The following is a 20,376-nucleotide window of genomic DNA, read 5'->3' as shown; positions in this document are numbered from 1 at the left end:
CTGAGTGGGCACACAGTGCCCAACTGTGGCGGTGTTGTTGGGGGAAGAATCTGCAGCTCATTATACTGGTGCACCCCGACTTGCTGAGTAGCCAGAGATTCAGCCCGTGTTCAGCCTGTTGCTAGCCTCTCTGGCGCATACCTCTGCGAAATCTGCCCCTCTTCTGCGCTGCCTGTTCCTCCCTGCAAGACAAGTTACTCAGCCCTTCCTCAGCTTGTCGCTTCCTCTCGCAATCTGCTCCTGCCGCAGCCAGATGGTCTGTGCTCGCCCACACGCCACGCAGCACCTTCAGCTCCCCGCGCTTGGATGAGGCGCTCGGCTGACCCGCTGCTGGTCAGGGCTGTAAAGCAGCCCTGGGGAGAGGGTAAACGTTCAGGTGCTGTGGTGGGAGGCAAGCTGGGCGTGACACGATGTTCAGAAGGACACTTGGGGTCTGCTGGACGGCCTGGCTTGTGTGGGAGGGGAGGCCCTCTGGCCAGATCCCTGTGAGCTCTCCGTACGGGACTTCAGCCCGGTGCCTCAGCTTCTGACACCTTCGCACTGAAAACTCACCTGTGCTCGTTTCAGATTTGGGTTTATTGGAAACTTTCAAGGCATATACAGGATTTAAAAATGATCCCGTACAATGGATAACAGTAAACTGTCATCTTCCTCGCATTGCCCAAGTGCTCTCCATACTGCCAAATCGTTTTTGGAGAGAACTTTGCCTATCTTGTGAGGGGGAAGCGACTCCAGATTCCTCCCTTATGCTATTGCTGAGAGAAGACACACTGTACCTTCCCTGCATTACTATATCTGCACTGTGCTGCAGGTTAAGGCTCAAGAATCATGAGGAAACCTTTTTCTGTTTGAGCTTATGTAAAAGCACTTTAAATACATACATATATATATATATATATATTTATTTTTTTTTGTGGTGTTGGATCAAGTAGAAGGGCTTAGACAGACTTGCACAATCCATCTTTAAGTACTACAGTTGACCAGCATGGGAAATGTTTAAATGATGGATGTGAAGCCAGAGGGTTGTGAATTTGGAATAACCACATGTACCCAAAATCAAAGCACTCTGCTTGTGAACTGGCCAGCACAGTAAACTAGCCTGCGCCATGTAAAAGTGTCCAGGTTTTAGATTCTAGGTTTTAGATGGCCTGTATGTGATGTTGTAACCTGGACTGTCAGTAAATATGATTTGCATAAATGGCTCTTCCCTCACCTTCTTTGATCTGTGCTTCCCTGGCACAGGTAGCCAGAAGCTGTTCTCTGGGTGGCCAAGTTCACAGCAGGGGTTAGCAGGGATCAGCTGACAGTGAAGTCTGTTTGCTCTACGATCAAGCTGTCGCCCTACAGAGTCCTGGCACCAGAGAAGCACCAGGTTTCTGCTTAATAGGTACGCTTTAGTTCCGTGCCTCCTGTGATGGAGGAATGTTTGTGTCAGTGCCGCAGCACTGCATGAAAAAAAGGTCCCAGACACCTCAGTGGAGATCTCACACCAGGAGGACCTTGTGGGCAAGAGCCCCTTCAAGTCAAAGTGAAATCATCAAAGTAGGTTCCATATGCGCTTGGGTTGGTCTGGCTGGTTTCTTCTGTTATATTTGGAAGTCGGGGAGAATTTCAGCTACTCTCCTTCGTAGCTGGTTCCTCCTTTCCTCCCTCTCCTTTTCCTTTCTCATCAGTAACGGGTACTGCCTCCAAGCTTTGAATGCATTCAGCATGAGTTTCCTAAAAGAAAAGAGGGAAGCACAGAACAAAGTGATGACACAAAGATGTATGTGTAACATGCCAGGTAATCAAAGCATAACTTCTATTTGAGAGGGAATTCCCCTAAAATGCTTTGTTCTTAAAGAATAAGCAGTCTCTGAAAACAGGAGAAGGACAAATGGAAACTGCAGACTCGCTCAGCCCAGATCATCTACTCAGGGAGGCGGGCAGCTGGGCCCTATTTCTTACCTGACTTTTAGCACCCCACCAAAGGTGCCTTGCCCCGGGTTCCCATATGGCAACAGGGAGCAACAGTCTTCCTGGGCTGAATTCTCCCTGCCTCCTCCACTTTGCTGGTTTGTTGGATTAAACCAGGCCCTGTTTTGACCTTGTGGACTAAACAAGCTAGAACAGGTTCATTACAGCCCACATGAGGTGAAGTTCATTTAATTCTTCCTTCGAGGTGCTGCACGTCCTGTTTGGGTTATAGCACAGGCACAGCCTACTCATGACTGCATGCAGCTGATGTGCTTTCGTGGTCAGGTAGGTGAACAGGTTTGTTTTCTGCTGAACCTTGATAATAGCTCTTCCTGTTAAAATGCACAGCTAATGCAGTCATGGGACAATGAACTGGGCGCATCCAGCTCCGGCTGTGATCAATACAACTGTCTGCTCTAGTTCTGCCTGCCAAACCAGGCTGATGATGGCAGAAAACACAAAATTCCCTAAGTAGGGTTTCTAAGTTTATCAACTTTGGCTTTGTAAACCAAATCATCCACAGCAGACAAAACAACACAGTGTAATTCCTGCACAAGTCCTGCTTGTTATAATTGCACTTAAAGGTTTTCCTAAGGCAGCTTTTAGCAGGAGCTGCATAGCTAGATCTGCTAATCAGCTTAGAAAGTTTCAGCCACTTAGCAGCTTTCACTGTATTGTCTTTCAGCAGATTTAAAAGTCCTGCGAAGGATATGACTAAACTTCCTTTTCCAGGCTGTTTGGAAATTTCTACCATAACCTATGCTGATGTTGTCTATGCACGTGACAGAAACAAAATACAAGCAGCATATAACCCATTTCACATGTTCCTGGGGAGCAGATCATTGCTCTGTCAAGAGCAGAGTCTGTAAAGTATTGTATGGGGTAGAATTAGACCCAAGTAAAAAGAACTGCTGGCAAGGGAATGCACTCACTTGTTGCTATGTTCAGTAGCAATCGCCAGTTTCTCCCTTGAGGTATCTTTTTCCTCCATGACCAGATCAAACCATGCCCAGAAGAACTTTCTCTTGAGGCAGGCTGAATGGAGGGTATTCGCTCTCTCTTCTAGACTGGCCATATAATCCTTGTACTGGGGAAGGAAGACAACGAGGTGAGAATGGCTTCTTTCTCCCACCCCCAGCCTAATAAACACATACAGAGCAGTGCTGAGACGGTGTCTGTGGGGGACAACAGGGACAATAGTGGAGGAAAATCAGCAGGGAGCAAGGGAAAAGGAAGAAGGTGGGCATGGGGAACAGCACGTAGGAGAGTGTCCTGAGTTGCAGAGGGTGGTGGAAGGCCTCTGAGAAGGGAATGGGGTGGTGCTGGAATAAGGACAGAGCAAGCCAGCAAAATTTGGGCTGTACATGTATGTGTGTAGAGTGGTGGTGAAGGGAAAGCATGGCAGAGGCTGGTTCCCCTGCTATCATATTTCCACTGGGGTGCAGGCAAACCTTTAGCCAGTTCCTGAAGCTTTGTCTGAGCAACGTGTGGGAATGGAAGTCCTCAGCCCGAGACACCTTCTCCGAAAGGCTGCTCTGGGTGTGCTGGAGCCAAGTCATCAGGCATTTCCTCTGCAGGCCCAGGCAGTGGTGCCTCTCGGCCACCTGAGCAGAGCGGAGAGAAGGCAGCTCGTTATCTGGACTAGCAACTACATAAGCCTCAGCTACTGAACGCTGGCTATGCTAGAAAATTACCTCAGCTTCTGAGAGCCCCTAAATTGCAGGTGTCTGACAGCTGGAATACCTTACAGCGTTAAGTTAGCACAAAGAGGGAACTCCTAGAGACCATCCCTTTGAATTAGACGTGCAGTTTGACCTGTTGTGAATGGAGCAGAGGCACGGCCTAATGGTTCAGTCCAACCCGCTCCCTAGGGCTGAACAGCAGGACGGCCTTACAGAGCAGCTGTTCTCCCCCTAGTTCATCCCAGCCGGGTGCCCGCGTGCATTTAGTTGAGCTCTTCAGTAGCTGCAGCTCCAGTGACTTAAATGGAAGCTTGCCAGCTTAGCCTTGGGCTTTGGCTACGTTTTCGGGATACAGTTGAGTGCCATTAGTCTCCTTCTGATAAGGCATGCCAACTCATTCACGTACAGAAACGTTTCATTAGCAATATTTGTGTGTCACGGTCTCAGAAGCTACTAGCTCTGCTGCACTGAAGGCGTGGCCAGGCCTGAGCAGATCCCTGGATTGTCACCTGTGGCACCTTACCTCTAGCAGTGGCCAACTGTGCTCCAGCACTGACTCCAGGCAGAGGGAAAGCCCGAGTGATGGCCTGGGGTTAACAACTAACTACAACGCCTTAGAATTATCTGATTAGCTTCGCTGTGATGCAAAAGAACTGGCAGGCTCACATCATAAAATTTCAGTTTATTTTTTTGGCTGTTTCGTACTAAACTAACTCCCACTGTGTTACTGGCATCAAGTCAAGTGGCGGTTAATACTGCAGACGAGTGTAGGCTAACAAAAGATGACTTCTCATTAGATTGAAATTCATTCCTTTCTCTGTCCTCTTGGTTCCTGCTTAATCAGCTGTAAATGAGGAGGCCACCCTTGTGGGTTTTTGATGACCTTTCATGATTATTGTCAGATGAGCTGATTTAAAGCACTAATGTAGGGCAGGGTGTGCAAGGAGAATTTTTGCTTTGCCATTTCTACCCGGCTTAAGAGCCCATTAGGGTTTGTGCTACCTTCTGCATCCATTCTTCTTCCCTTCCTCCCATGGTGGCAGTCCTTTCCTTTATCCTCAGCACTTACCACCAAGTTTTCCTTGGCTTGCTCTCTCAGCCTCTTCCATGGCACCATTCCCAATTTTCTCAGCAGGACGCTTTCATAGTGATCTCTGGCCTTTTTCTGGAGCTCCTGTTCTCTTTCCAGCCTCCTCTGCTTCTCCAGCTCTTTCTGCAATACAACGAGCAGTACTTTTAATTCAGCCTGCATGAAACGAACATTAAGCTTGTCATATTGGAGTTGAAGGTCCTGATCTCGTGGGAAATGGGGATCTGCATCATCATTAGCAGCGCAGATCAGGCATGACCCAGTGTATTAGAACCTGTTTTCGTAGGCCCTGTGTGAATGTATGGCCTTCCCTCAGTACCACAGTTTGGTGTTATTATCACACCGTCCCTGTCATCTGTGGCTACCAGCAGAGCTGATGTGGCAACAACTTTCTTCTGACAGGCCTTCATCCACGTGAGGAAGGGTGCCTTGGTGAGCTCAAGTAGGGTAGCTTTCTACGTCTATAAAATTAGATTGAAAACCTGTACAGAAATGATTCTGAGTTTATGCATGGAACCTAGCTTAAATAGCAGGGAAGGTATGTGGGTATTATATAACTGTTCAATATTATTTTTGACTGAGACTCAGAGATGAAGGTCAAACATCCTAAAACACTCAGTGCAAGTAGAACAGCCCTTGTAGGTCAAATTCCAGTAGGATTTCAAGTGTGGTGCTATTTGGGTTATTAGTGTAGCTCATTTGCAAGTAACAAGAACAACGTGGGGCTATTCCTAGGCTGCTGGATACTGTTAGCTCCAAGGAGAGGCTGCTGCTAATTCTTCAGCTGGAAGGTTGCCCTGCATAGATCTCTCAGGCTTGTTTACTGCTAAGTTGTGTGTTTGTGACTGGTATCACTGTGTATGCTGGAAGAGGATACTGTACTCTAGCTTGACTCTACTCTACTGTAGCTCGGCAGTGGATGTCCACCAGCTGGGGCCTCTAGTCCTGCTGCTGAGACGGGGACAGTACACGCTTCACAGCACGTTCAGGCCACAGCCCTTTTACTACTGTCCCTAAAAAAGGGGGAGGTGGTGAGCTGATACAGCTGGTGCTGTGCAGTGGAACTCTGCTAACAAGGACCTTCAGTTCACAGCCCTGGCTGCTGCCTCAGTGTTAGCAGGTAACGGCTTCTCTTTCCTATCCCTGTTAGGTGGGGGAGACAGCTGGGGTGTTAGGGCACCTGCTTCTGTAGCCTCCTCTCCTCCCGTCTTTTCGCCTGCTGAGCTTCCTTTTCCTCAGCCTCCCTCTTCTGACGTGCTTCTTCTTCAGCTTTCATCTGGGCCTTGAAATGGAGAAAATGGAGGAAGATAAAATTTAGTCCAGTCTATGTGGCCTTTTTGGAGAACACAGGCCTCTAAATTTTCCCAGACAAGCAGAATTCTAGTATTGACCAGAACCTGAAACTTCAGAAGGAAGCAGACTGTCACATACTAGACATGATCTGCACTGAACAATGAACTGTGGAAGAGAAGGGGAGGAGGGCGTGTGCTTTCTTCTACTTATATATGGCCATCTTTCTTTGCCCTAAGTTACAGTACTTACCTGCTCTTCTACTAAAACACTTAAAAGCGTACCCCAGGTTATTTATTGATAACATGATTGCTTAAATAAGTACTCAACCACTGGGCTCTGCTCTGAAGTTTTACATCTGCATGTTAAAGAGCATTACAGGTGCTCACATATGTTCTTCCCAAACACTGAAGACCAAAGAAGCTGTTTTGCTTCAGCACTGGATATACGTGGTACATGTGTAAATACAATATCCTTCTCTGAACGTTCACCTATTCCCCTTGCAAACCTCAACCTGCTTTCGTTCCACAAACTTCTTGTTCTTGGTGTATGCATCAAAGGCCAAAAACCCACACAATTATGCATGATTATAGTGACTGTGCTTCTTCCAGTCTCTATGATCATGGCAGCAGTAGCTGAGGAAACCTAACCTAACGCTTGTCTGCCCACCCTATGGTTGAAGTGTTCTCTACGGTTTGTTTAAGCTTCCTAGTATGCATGCACATCCTTCTTCCTTGGAGGAGAAATACTGGTTATCTTAGGACCCCAGTTCTGAGCTTTCTAATCCTAATGCAAATTAGTATCGATATTCTCAGTAACAGATTAATGCCGTAAGCTAAGAAGGCTCCTGCTTGATGCATATCACAGAATGTCTATATGAACTATGCAAATATTGTCAATATCTTCCCTTTTCAGAAGAGATTTGCTACAAACCAAGATGCAGCATTTTTACTAGGTCAGGCTGGACGTCCTCAAGCTGCACGTGACCTGACCAGATGGGAGAGGGAAAACCCAACATTTGCTAGGTCCAGTCAGGTGGATTTCAATTCCACTCTTCCCATCCTTGGCAATGACAGTTACAACCATGAGGTAGGCGTGAAAGAGGTGGTGGAGGGGTGGTAAGGGAAGCTGCTTCTAGAGTTGTAGCAGCAAACATCAACAAGAAATGTCTGTCTGTGATATGGCAGGGCCAGTGGGGTCATTTTTTGATGTATGCTGGGCATCTGCTTTCTCACAAGCCACAAAACTCCTCATTTGGCTAAAGAGCCTCTTCCCAGTTCACAACTTCATGGTGTTAAAATAGCATTTCTTATGACTGGAATAGCATGAGAGAGTCTTTGTTTCATTTTCCGCTGTCCTTACCAGTTTCTCCTCTTCTCTTTGTTGTTTGGCTTCTTCTAATTTCCTCCTCCGTTCTGCCCGCTGAATTGCTCTCTCCTCCATAGCTACAGAAGTGGAAACAACAGAAGGACATAAGGCTTAGTGCAAATGAGCTATAGGATAACGGCACAAGCTTGGCGAACGGGAAGGGTGACCCATTCTCTCTGCTGCCAGGTCCCCTCTGCTGCCTCTTATGGCTGGCAGTTTCACAAACGAGGAACCCACAAACTCAATTTTAAGACTCAGGACTGCCCTGGTTAGATTCACTCCACCCTCCTTGGTTGACAGTCGCAGCCTGGATTATAAAAGGAGCTGTGTCCAGAAGTTTTATCTCTTCATCCCCTTGATTGAGTGCTGAGGCTCAGGGCACCTGTTTTAGCAACCCTCACAATGAGGTCTCCGGGAAGCCCCAGCTGTTTATTTAAAGAGTGACTTCAGGATGAAAGACATCCCTGCCACGGTGACACACAGGAACTCGCTCCCTTTAGCGAGAAACTACTACTTAATGCTGCTTTGGGGAGCCAACTTGCAATGCTGCAGTCTTGCTGGCTGTCTCTGAAGGTGTTGGTCTGACCTCACAGAATACACAGCGGACCTGAGAAGCTGCGCTTGCTTCTCTTGAAGTCACAAACAAAGCACAGGCTGGAGCCATCCATAAATGGAGGGGCATTTAATTGCTTTGACCACAATAGGTTTCCTCAAGTTCTTTTTCCCCTTTCAGCTGTGCCAGGATTCTCTGCCAAGGGAAAATCATCTTGAGATGACTTTGCACTGAACTACTTAGGGATCTTCAAGGAAAAGCACTTGAGTGCTCTGAAAATACTCTTACTGTCCCCAAGCTGTACAGAGCTCAGGCAATCAGTGAGTGATGGCTTGTACTAGGTAGCGTGGGAGCTGAACACAGTCAGTTAATGAAAGGGATCTATTTATGCACAGCAATCAGGGCCAACAAGCTCTGGTGATCCCAAGACTCATAAAACATCACCACGATCACCTCCCAGTCTTTTCTGCAGGCTGTGATTCCCCCTAGGTTGATACAGAAGACTATAAACTAGGGATATAGCAGAACCTGATCCTAATTTACCCTGTGACAAGGCTGCTTTCCATGTTTAATGTGCATTTGCTGCTCTAGCATGGCTAGAGAAGGGGAGCTACCTCACAGATGGGAAGGATCTGGAGCTCCTTCCCCAGCCTACCTGCTGTTGTCTCACACTCACAAAACCTTGGGTAAGCACTTCATTCTCTTGGAAATCTCAATACCTCTGTCAAAGGTAGGTGAAAATGAGCAGTCAGTGTAAGTGTTGATTGGATAGGCAATGACAGGAGTAAAACTGACAGCAAAACGAGCTGTAGAGCTTCTTGTCACACCAGAAACAGTCACAAGTGTTAGGAGTAATGGCTACCACAGCGTCCTGAGCACCGACTTGGGGTGCTTGCAGTGGCCAAGGTTGTACAGATGCCTGACGTGGCCATGAAAACAACTCACTCTCTCATAGCACTGGTCCGAGGCAAAGAAAGAGAAGTTTCCAGATGAGCTGTTGAGGAAAGTGGTCTGGCAGAGTCTTTGCTACCAAGAACAATACCTTTCAGTATGGGATGAGCTGAGGTCAGCTGGGTGGAGGGCCTCCTGCCTTGCGTCACTGCCCTGGTGTTCTGGGACCTGTGAGAAAGAGGCAGGCTGTGAAAAGGAAGAGTGAAGACATCAATCAATGAGCTTGGTCAAACCATGTCTCACACCTACTACCTGAGACTGTGAAACAGGCCTTGTAGTTTCTACCCTTCACTGTGCTACATTTTCATTGTTCTGCCCAAAACGGGATTAACAATGCATCCTTACAAAGAAGATGAGTACCCTGAGCTGCTGCATGTTGTTAAATACAGAGTATGAAAGTTTCTCTCTTTTTTTCCTAACTAAATCCCTGCTGCTATTACGGGTAACACTCCAGTGCTGTTGTTTCTAAGTGGGCTCTGCATGGATCATGTGGTTTCAAGTCAACACAAAACACAGAGGATGAGAACTGTGGCGAGACCAACGCTACCTTTGAGGCTATGCCACAGGTAAGAGGCACAGCAGATAGCACTAGTATGACTGAAAGTGTTCCTGGCAAATTCTGGCTCCACTTGGGTAGAAATGAGAGATGATGACTACCTGATCCTGCTCTACCAAGGGGGCTTATACCTCAAAGGGGTGGCATTGCACTTGGATGGTTTTCTGCTCTCCGTTTTTAACTCCCTGGTTTGTGAGGTAGAGTTGTTAAGTGCCTGGGTCACTGCCATGGCTTGTGCTGCCTCTTCTTTTGCTCTGCTCAGCCTCTGATTTTCCTGCAGTTCAAGGATCAGCTCTTGCTGTTTCTGAAGCTGCTGCCTCTGCTCCTCGATCAGACGTTGCTGGAAGGCGTAGCGGTGCTCAAAACAGCTACCATAAGCAGGGGTTGTCCTGGGGCTGGGTGCCTGAAACTGCTGGGGGAGTGTGGCTATTTGATTCTTGTACGTAGCCTGGTCCTGGGCATTCAGGGCTGCATGTTTTAGGGTGATCTGCCAGGCAAATTTGGGTTTTCTGTTGGAATGAGATGTGTGAGCAGCATCCCAACGAGAGCGGTCCCTGGTCTGGTCAGGTTCTTCCTGTATGAGGCGTGTTTCAGTTGGCTGGGAAAGAAAAAAAAAGAAAAAGGAAGATCTGGCATTAATTGAAATCAAGCTCTCTTTTGCCCTTTCCACATTAATAAGTGTTTCTTGAATGAAAAATCTAGTGAGGGGCCTGAAAAGTAGGGCAATCTCAGCTCCACAATCTTCATCCAGTTCCCAGCCAAGGCGGAGGGACCCAGTTATGCGCATAATTGGCAGGGTGTTGGGAAAAAACTGTTACGAAGCTGTGTGCCACTTCCCTGGGAGGAGAAAATCCTGATCAGGCAAGAGCTCTGGCAGGCATATTATCCCAACCATTCTGTCAGGGAGCACAGGACAGTTCATTTCTCAGGGGTTAGCTCATCTCTCAAGGATTACCACACTCCCTTTTGGACTCTGTTGTTCCTATGCAATGCTCAGACTGAGAATAAAAGAAAAACAGTTGTTGAAAATGAAATACAAGTGGTCTACAAGGCTGATCTACTGGACAGCCTCTTTTCAGATGGTAGAACAGTCTACAAAGGGCTGCTTTCTTGCCTCTTCTCCAGCTTAGGTCGAGTATTACCATGAAACTGGTGCACAGTGGGCAGTCAGGCTGTGCCTTCTCTGACACCCTCTTTTTTTTTTTTCTCAGAAGAGGCATCAGATGCCAGCTCTGCTTTCTGATTCCCAGGTCAAACTCCAAATTCAGTCCCATCCTTCCAGCACGAGTTTTTCCCCCACAGCTGAAGGCAAGTACAAGCCGTCTAGGATGATTTAAGCACAACAGGAAATCAACTTTCACTGACACTTAAGCAAATGAAAAGCTTGAACTGGAATATGCATGTCAGGATGTATGAGCTCTCATATTGGGTGCTGTTCTACAGGTTTTATAGACGGAAAAGAAAGGCAGGCTCTGACAAGAGACAATTTCAAGAAGCATCCTGATTCTCCTACCTCCTTGTGATGTGCATTATCCCAAGCTATCCCCTGACAGCTTTCCCCCCCCACTTCTGAAAAGCCAGAGAGCTGCACTGCCATGACAAAATCTCGTCATGCAGTCGAACGTTATTCTAAGCAGGCATCAAAGATGTAACTAATCTCTCAGCAGAAGTGATCTGGGGGTGGGACGCTCATTGCGACTCAAGAGTACATGAAGGGTTGTTCTCTGGCAGCGGAAGAGATCATTTTATTTTTAAAACTCATCCACTGTGCTTCACGGTTACCTCTGCTCTTTAACAGCTTCCCTCCTGAACAGTAGGCAGATATTTGGGGGTCACCCTGGGCAAAAAAAAAAACAACTTCCTCTGCTCTTTATTTTGGATGGCATGAAAGCACTTCGTGAGATTACTGGGATGCCGATGGACAAAGCTACATGGAAGGCTTTACCTTGTCTTGCTGCAAAACTTGATGCTGGTTTACTTCTGCCTCCTGTGGCCCGTCCAGGCCACCCTTCCCCAGTGACACCGCCTCCAGCAGCTGTGCCATCTTCCTCTTTGTCTCCTCCCTCTTGAGCTGCAGCTCTCGCTTCTCTGTCTCTGCTTGGCTCCAGCGCTGCCATGCTAGAAAGCAGCAGCGCAGGAGCCGCCGCCGATTATGCTCTGCAGACAGCTGGGTTTTCCTGAAGGAGAAAGCACTTTCGTTACGATAGGAGTGAGGCTTCTGTCCAAGCCTGCCTGAAACAACTCCATCAAGCACAGCAATCCAGGCCATAGCATGAGGCCCCATAACTTCCCAGGTCTTTTTGTTGTTCAGCTCTGGAGGCCCTCCAAAGCTGTAGTGTTTCGCCAAGGAGGATTGGGAAGGCAGAGACGGGGGATTTATCCAACAGGTTTAATGAAAGGGACTGGTCAAAACGGCTGTAATACTACTGAAGCAGGAGATACCCTCCTATTATCTGGGGCCCAGAGCAAGCCAAAATGAGATTCCTAGAGAAAATACCTAGAGAGAGAGTTGCAGGCTTGTTGGGAAGTGCTAAAGCTCTAGTTTCTCTTTCCTCCTTTTCATCTGTGCCAAAAGGCCTCCATCAAACTGTAGGCGATGTAACAATTTTCTCAAAAAGCTTCTGTTTTCCTCCTGCTGGCTAACTAGCAAGCCCCTTTTTTACAACCCTCTGATCACACGCAGAGTACTGCTGTGGTAGGAGGAATTTCACAGTGCAGGGTCACTACCTGTTTTGGTCTTGGAGATGGTCTTCCAATTGCTGCGTCTCCTGCTGTACTTTCTGGGTCCAAGTATAGTTTCTCCAGGCTCGCAGGGCCTTCAGCTGGCATTTCCAGTCAGCCAGGGCTCTGGCTTTCCCCATTTGAATTCTGTGTTCCAGAACGAGTTTGAACCAAGCAGAGAAATGTCGCTGCAGGCACTGCATGGGAGAGTTTCAGAAAACCAATGAGTCAGGTACAGTCCAACACAAACGCCAATCCTCTCCACCATCCCCCTTATCTGACTTTTGCTTTTGAGGCTCTTTTTAGAATCCCCACTTTCTACAGATGCCTTGAAGGTAAAATAAAATAATGCAGAGCAAAGGCAGCCTTCTGCAAAAGGCAGGCTAGAAAGAGAACACCATGGGGTTCCATGCTTTTGAGTGAAACATGCTCAATTCACCAAGTATAATAAGGAATAAAATGCGTGAGGAATAGAGGAACAGTTTCTAGAGATAAGAAAGGTGTTCCAAAATCTGGGAAATGCCTAAGATTTTATAAACAAGGGCACTTCCATGGAGAAGAGTTAACAAACAGCTCCATGGACCAGTTGCTGATTTTTTTTCAACTTAGACAAAACTCAAGACACTTCCCAGTGTGAATTTATGACGTGACCCAAGCTCACCTTCGTTCCAGTAGGAAGCCAAACTATTCCCCTATTGTGTAATTAGACTCGCTGCCTCTGGGAGTGATTTACATTGTACAGAACAGCAATTTGCTATCTAATCTACCCCATAATTCTAGCCCTGCCACTGCAGATGCTGTGCATTTTGATCCTCCAAGTGGGTCAACTCACAGGACTCAGCTGTCCCCCTTTTGTGATAATGCCTTGTAATAATTGCATTCCTCTCGGTCACTGAAATCTCCAAATGAAAACTTACAAAAAAGGACAAAATGTCAACGCATTAGCTATTTCTTTCTGCTTTAAGAAAATAATCAATGTCACCATTGCTTAGCTCGGCTAAGCTGCGGCTTTTCGCATTACGCCAGCTCTAAATTGTTCCGCGGCTTCCTTTAGGCTTATCTGCACAGCTTAGACTGGGCTGGAAAGAGGTCGTGGGCTGCTAAACAGTAGCCAAGCTCACATCCAGCAGCCTGGGGAGATGCAGTGAGCCAGGGGAGAATCACCATTAAAGCTGAAATTCTTCGATGGGGGAAAAAAATGTCTAGATGTAGAGAAGTAGGCGTTAATGATGACTGTTTTGTTAATTAAAAAACATTACATGATGGATGGTACACATACTGCACACAGGGAAGTTTATTCCCTTTGCTGAAACCGCCCATATAGGATCATTCAGTACAAAAAGCTCTCTTTAACTGTAAGGATTTGATGCAACACGTTTAACCCAGAGCTGGCTGCAGCATCAGAAATGAACAGGTGGAATCTCTCTTACTTCTGTAAACTCTCAGGGTGAGAAAAAGGGAAAATCCCCACCTTTAGATACCCTAGTGGTGAGAAATGGAGAGCAGTTGATTGATGGGAAGCTCCCTTACAGTTTAACTACCAGTAAAACCAGTTACTGTTTTCACCCAACCAGCTTCTCCAGCTTAATCTCCCAATAACAGGTAGGTGGGTTCAGGACTCCAGGAAACTTGTGGTTTTATTTCCCTTCAGAGCACTGCTCTTGTGCTGTTTTTCAAAACCAGGGGAGTAACAGTCAAAATCCAGGGAAAAAGAATTAGTTTCCTATTAGGAATTACTAAAGGCTACATCTTTTGTCCTGTGCTGTTGCAGTCTCATCGAATATTCCCCTATAGCTGGTGGGAGTGGATGCTCAAGGAACCTGTTGCTGTGTGTATACTGGCATACTTCAACGTGTGGAGACAACTCAGAAGTCAGCCCAGGCCCTCAGCACTTCTCTTTCCTGTCCCTGCTCCTGTCCCAGGGTCTTCAAGGCAACCTTCAAATACCTTCCCATATACACAGTGCCACTCTCTCCCTCCCCACTTCCTTCCTCAGGGGAAAGCAAATCTTGCTCTACAGCTGCTGCCTCTGTACATCCGCCTGTTCCTCAGCTGCAGAAGCCTTTGTGTTTGCAACTGGAAGTGACATCTTCACTTTGGGTACACCTGAGACCCAGACTGGGTATGGTGTGTCCAGATTTCTCACTCCTAGTCTTACAATATACTTCTTGGCCTGATTTTCTACTTTCTTGATATCAGGAGGAGAGCTTAGAAAAAGGAAAAGAAAAGGTAACTAGGATTTTTTACTTCCATTTTGCAAATAGTACCTGAGGGCAGGTAGTTCAGAGTCTCAGATAAAAGCACGGTGATGCTTACTCTCTGTTTGTTGGTGTGAATTTTGATCAGCAGCTCCTGAGCCTTTCTCTGTTTCTCCTTTTCTTGCTCTTCTTTCTTCAGGTACAGGGGTGGCGACACAGTAATAGATACCTCCTGTATTGCTGCCTTCTGGCTTTCTTCTTGTCTCTTCCCCTCCCTGGAAAGTAAGCAAACATCAAGATCTAAGCAATAAGGAAATTACTGTAGTTCAGACCTCACTCCCTTTTTTTGCCAATCCTCAGAGAATGACCTCTAGAAAGCTGCTGATTACTTAAGTTAGCCTTCCTAGAGAACAGCCACATTTCAATAAATTTCAATAAATCCTCTCGCATGAGAAGATTTAGGATCTTAGGGCTGCCTAAGTAAATAAATGGCATCCCTACAAGTCACATCTCTCTGGCAATCCAAGCTCAGCAGAAGCAAAGAGCGTCTCTCTGCAGAATTCTTAGCCAACAGCGCACTTTATTCTCCCACAGGAGAGGAAATCTATTAAGTGATAGACGTTCAACATAGACTATTCCAGGCTGGCCAGCGTTTTCATTGCAATTTCATGCATTTTCTTCAGTGCACCGGTTTTCATGCTGTATTAAACACTGGTAAGGCTGGATGTGGCCACAGAGTTGGAGAGAACACACAGTGGTGCACGCATGCTCCTACTTCTGTGACTGCGTGTACCTACTGCTAATGGCTAAAGGAAATCTAACATCTTTAGCCTGTTGCCTAATGAAATTCTGCCACTGAAGTCAGCAACAAAGGAGTAAAAGGTTTGGGGAGAGTTTGGAGACAGGAAATGTTTCCTTTGGGACTACTATTCCTCTTAATGTTTACCAAAAGGAGCTAATAAGAGAAGTTGTTCTTCCCCACGGTGCCTTCCATGCCCCTCTCTCCCTCTTACATTCTCCGTGCTTCTGCCATGGTTTGCCTCTTCTCAGCCATTTCCTTTCGCAGCTTCACCATTTCCCTCTGGATCTCCTCCTCTTCCATCTTGGCCTTCAGGGCCTTCCTTCTGTCCTCCTCCTGTATTTGGAGCTTGGCCTCAGACAGAATGGATTTCTTCAGGGCCTCTTCTTGCCTCTGCAGCTCTAACGCCTTCTGACGCCTCAGTCGATTTTCTTTCACCTGGGAAGGAAGAAATCAGCACAAGTCAGTGCAGGTGCCAAAAGCTGAAGGATTTGAGGTTTGTTGTAGATTGACAGGGTGGGAAGCATGCAACCCTCTCTGTAGCTATCACTGACTGGATTGGTTTTGTTTTCTGACCAGCAAAAAACTCCAGTTAGGAGAGTGGGGTTAAATCAACGTTATGGGGTGGGTGCAAACTCAGAGCTGAGGGCCTGGTGGCTTTTCCTGTCAGTCTTCAGACAGGGGCAAAACTTGAAAAGATGAAAGAGTGGAAGTTCACCTCAACAGCAAAAGCTTCCCATGCAAGCTACTGTGAATGGATAACACAAGTGGGAACAGTAACTTTTCAGCTAAACCTTGGAAGAGTATCCTAGGGTATTTGCCTGCAAGTCAGGGATTACTGCAGGCTGGGAGAGAACACGGGGAAGGTATCACTGAGCATTTACCCTAATCCTATAATCCTCCATCTTATTTCTTTTAACTGTGCTGCCCTGCCTGCACACCTGCTTGTGTCTGAGCTCCATGGTTATTCGGGGATCTGCAAATTTTTGTCTTCCTTCTGTATCTTCAAGCCGAAGGTCTGCCAGTATCCTGCAGTTCACAGCTTCGCTCTGCAAAAGATGCTGTAGGTATTCTTGGGCAGAAGAACTTTCCAACTCATGTTCCAGAGAGCTGCACAAGTCTGAAAGGAGGAACTCAGATCAGCTCAAGCTCGTCTGAAATGAGTAAACCCCTGTCTCAGATCACAAAGCCTAACGTAATTAAAGGGATCACTTTCCCAGCCTGTGAATGCATTCCTGATGAAAGCAGACACAGTGACTGCACTCCATTTATCCCCAAAGAGTCTTAATCAGTCTCCCATTGAACACACTAGAGCAGCAATGACATTTTGTCCATTTTTTTTACTGCCTTGCCTCTGAGCATCTCAAATTGCTGTATAAATTTGACAGGCCTCACGCATACCCAAAAGCAGCAGAAATAAAATTTCCTTTACAAAGGGAGGCGACAGATGTTTGTGCAGCCCTACAGCAAGCCGCTGTCAGAGCTGGGGACAAAAATCTTCATCTGTAATCTTGTTTTCACAGAGCCCACTCCCCTGGCCTCAGAGACTTGTACCTGTCAGCCCAACAAGCCACAAGGCCTGTCTCCATTCCCCAGCACGTGCTCAGAAAGGGAGCCAAGAAGGGCTTTGTTGTGCTCTCACCATCAAACCGCTCGTACTTCGGAGTGGCTGGAGAAGGATCTTCCAGGAGGACAGAGCCAGCTTCAGCTTCTCCATCACTCATCAGCTCCAGTTGCAGTTTGGACTTCATCCAGCTACTGAGCAGCTCTTGGGCTATCACAAGGAAAGAGACTGATGATGACTTTACTAGCTTTAAAAATATATGCCTAAGTGTAAAATAGCATGACTCTGTCTTTGGGATGGTTATATCACATGCAGGAAAGACGTTCTAAAATGACTGAAAGCTGATCTGCAACATAAAATGGACTAGGGGTAATAATTCTGTTCTCGTCTTCCTGATCTATAAAAGAACAGGAAGAGAAGGTGGCAAACTTTTTCCCTCTCATATAGGTCACAAATAAATTCTTTTCCACCTAATTTTTTCCACAAGATTCTTTGGACATTTAGAGCACTCTTGATTATCAAAGCATTTATCAAGGAGATGAAATTCATAGGAAGCAATTCATAACTCAGATAGCTTTTAAATGTTTCACCACTGCACTTGCAGACACTTAAGATATGTACACTTTCCACATGTACAGCCAGGGTTGTCGTTATGTTCAATACAAAAAGAATCACTGTTTGGCCAAATGTAAGCTTCAAGCACACAGGTTAACCTTTGCAAGTACCACAGCTCTAGTAACTACTGGGAAGCCTACGTTAAAAATCTGCCACAGGGCAAGCTTCAGCAGGGACTACCTGCAGTCAGAAGATGTAACTACAGGAATTCACCCACGATGGATTTGCTACTACTCAGTGAGATAGATGCCTAATACACAACTGGGTATGAAGTCCTTTTGTGGACTTTATTTGCAAATTCTCCATGCTTTTCTGCAGAAAAATGCAAAAACTCCTTTTTCAGAGCTCCTACTCAAGAGCAGGGACAGCTAATGTGACTGCTGCCTCAACAACCCACCTAGACTTGCTGAATGGGTAGCCAAGCTGTTCCTGAAGCAGAACACTGCAAACTGTAAGGCATCGGGAGCGCTCCTACAAGAAGCTGAGGCATCCATGCAGCAAGGATGGGCAAAGAGTGGGGATCTCGTCAGCCACTGCAAGGCAAGTCAGCCCTGTGAAGGCACACAGCCCTCAGACAGGACAAACAGCTGCTCAAAGCTCTAGTTCTAACAAAAATTAAGATATTCCCAATGAGTCCTGGTATTTCTAAGGCAGTAAAGTGTTTCTAAACTTTTTTTTTTTTTTTTTTTTAAGAAAACATAAATTTGATGTTTATTGTCCTTCAAATCACTTTTGTTCTCTATAATCTCTCAGGCCAGCCTAGGAGCAAGGAAGTATATCTGATACGAAAAAGAAGAGAGAAAAACAACTTATCACTTGGGAATGGAGTTACTTTTTTGACTGTGAAATGTGAGCTCCTCATAACTGGCATAAATGAGTTCTAGCACTTCTCTTATCCATACCTTTCTTTGCAAAATGGAGTATGTGCAGATAATGCCATTAAGTACTATAATAATGGACTCCAGATAAAACACTTTCATTTGTGCTTGTAACAATCCTGAGGGACTGGCAAATACAAAAAGGGAAACACTAGCAGAAAAGGACAAACAAAAATAATAAAGAATCATGAGGAAAAAGCAAGCAACTTCTCCAGCAACTGCAAAGACAGCTCCTTTTGAGCCACTATGCTGCATAATGTATTCAGACAGTGCATGGTAAGCAGATATGTGTGCTCTGTGCTATTAGTTGAACTGCTGTTGCTTACAAGTTAAAAAGCTGACCTCTTGTTTTGAAGAGGATGCACTTGGGAGATTTGTCTTCATTTCTTTCTGTACAGCTCAGCGTTGAGTTATAAAAGAATAGTTAACTCTGTTTTTAAAATTCTATCTCCTATACTGCAGATATATTTCTTGCATGGATGGGAAATCAAATTATTTTTTAAAATGTATTACAGTTTTACTTTCAAATTTCAGTAAGCACTTGTGGCTGCAGACATTACAAAGGGAATATTTAGTTAGCTAATTGGCAAGGAAAGTTTTGCATGAGAATCAAAGGAAAACCACACCATTATTCATAGATGCGAAAGTTACACAGGGTCACCCCATTTTCACATCTGTCCTGCTGTCAAAAATCTGTCAGGTAATTTCATCCAGTTTCCTGATGCCCAGCAACTTGTGTTTGACCACATCTTCAAAGACAGTATTCATCCTTGTCTTGACCTGACACTTCCAGGAGACAAGGAGTTCATCGTTCTCTCAGGTACGCTAATTAAGATCTCCCCTGAACTCCACCAAATTTTCTTTTATGCCTTTGTCCCTTAGATGAAAGGCTCCAATCTGTCTTACTGCGAACTGTTTCTTTTGGTCTGCAGCTTTGTAACAGCCTGTTCAGACCAGAACCACAGTGCTGGATCAAGAAGAGTTCGTTTAGGCAGCTTGTGGCAAGCAGTATTTCATCTCACCTTCCTTACAGGCCTCATCATGATCTTGCAGCTGTTCCACAGTTTCCAACCTCATCACAGGACCACACAGCCCTTGTGGATACCTTGGCTCTTGAAAGGAAAAAGCTTCAGCGATGGCATACTCAGAGGCTTGCTCCACTCTCTTTAAAGAAAGAAAAACATTTCTAATGTTTGATGTATATTCATTTTTAAACTTCCGACATCCACGTTTCTCCTCGGGGGAGAGAGGACAAACATCAGTGGGGCTGTCACACAAGACAGTACGGCTGTTGTAAGAAATAGATTTCTTTTGAAACACATTTCTCCAACTGCTCTTGACTGACTGGAGAATTTCACTCAGAAATGATTAAGTAATGAGCATTCATTTGGTAATTACTGCCAATCACAGTGATTGGAGAACACGCTGGGAGAATGCAAACACCCAGCCTGCAGGGGCTGAACAGAGACTCGCTGAGTTAGTCCCCTGTGACCACCAGCTAGGAAAGTTGTATCAGCGTTTTGTCACAACCAGGCTGGCCAGCGTGTCCAAAGGATTTTCTGCCCCATATTCATTTCTCTGAGAAGCAGACAGCCGTGACTTGTCAATGTGGTCTCACACCTAACACCCACACCCCAGCCAGGGCATACAACTGTGGGGCATCTTCCCTCAGTGGTAGGGCAACCAGAGCGAGCTGCAACTGCAGAAACACGAGCGGGGTGATGAGGAGGTGGACAGGGACTCCCACCTGCAGCAGGGAGCAGGTTTGGGGTGGGAGCACTGAGGTACCAAAGGCAACCCAGCAGCGAGCCCCGTGCTGCACCCACGGCTCAGGGGCACCCCGCTCCGGAGCCAGCTGCGAGGGGCTCGCTGCACCTTCACCCAGCGCCCTCGGCACCAAGCCCCGGCTGGAAGAAAAGCAGAGAATTACAGTCACAAGGCACAAAAATAAACCAAATCAGCCTTTCGCCGCGCACAGACCTGCGGGCGGGCCGGGGCGCTCAGGCGCCGCCAGCTCCACAGCCCCGACATGGCCGCCCGCCGCCCGGCGTGCACCGCGAGGGGGGAGAGGAGGGCGAGCGGCGGCGGCGGCCGCCCTTCCTCTTCCTCCTCCTCCTCTTCCTCCTCCTTCTCTTCCTCCTCCTCCTGCTAGGGC

General features: G+C 46.6%; 1 protein-coding gene across 2 annotated transcripts; it reads right to left on the bottom strand.

Annotated features, from left to right (window-relative positions):
* Positions 1–919: 919 nt before the first annotated feature.
* On the bottom strand, positions 920–20,255 carry CCDC191 (coiled-coil domain containing 191). Of its 2 annotated transcripts, XM_032181575.1 has the most exons (16): positions 20,202–20,255; positions 19,244–19,385; positions 16,807–16,938; positions 16,106–16,284; positions 15,379–15,602; positions 14,484–14,640; positions 12,174–12,364; positions 11,392–11,623; positions 9,578–10,044; positions 8,982–9,076; positions 7,381–7,463; positions 5,909–6,010; positions 4,708–4,851; positions 3,408–3,560; positions 2,889–3,043; positions 920–1,719 (listed from the first exon to the last, which is right to left on the bottom strand). In XM_032181575.1, exons 1-16 carry the CDS (start codon positions 20,250–20,252, stop codon positions 1,587–1,589), a joined length of 2,640 nt encoding a protein of 879 aa, XP_032037466.1. In that variant the 5' UTR covers positions 20,253–20,255; the 3' UTR covers positions 920–1,586. The 2 variants fall into 2 exon arrangements, with proteins under 2 accessions (XP_032037466.1, XP_032037554.1); XM_032181663.1 differs by lacking the exon at positions 20,202–20,255 and having other exon boundaries at positions 8,982–9,058; positions 19,244–19,343.
* Positions 20,256–20,376: the final 121 nt, after the last annotated feature.

Source organism: Aythya fuligula, chromosome 1, assembly GCF_009819795.1.
Source record: "Aythya fuligula isolate bAytFul2 chromosome 1, bAytFul2.pri, whole genome shotgun sequence".
Taxonomy (NCBI): Eukaryota; Metazoa; Chordata; class Aves; order Anseriformes; family Anatidae; genus Aythya; species Aythya fuligula.
This window is presented reverse-complemented; position numbering and strand designations above follow the sequence as displayed.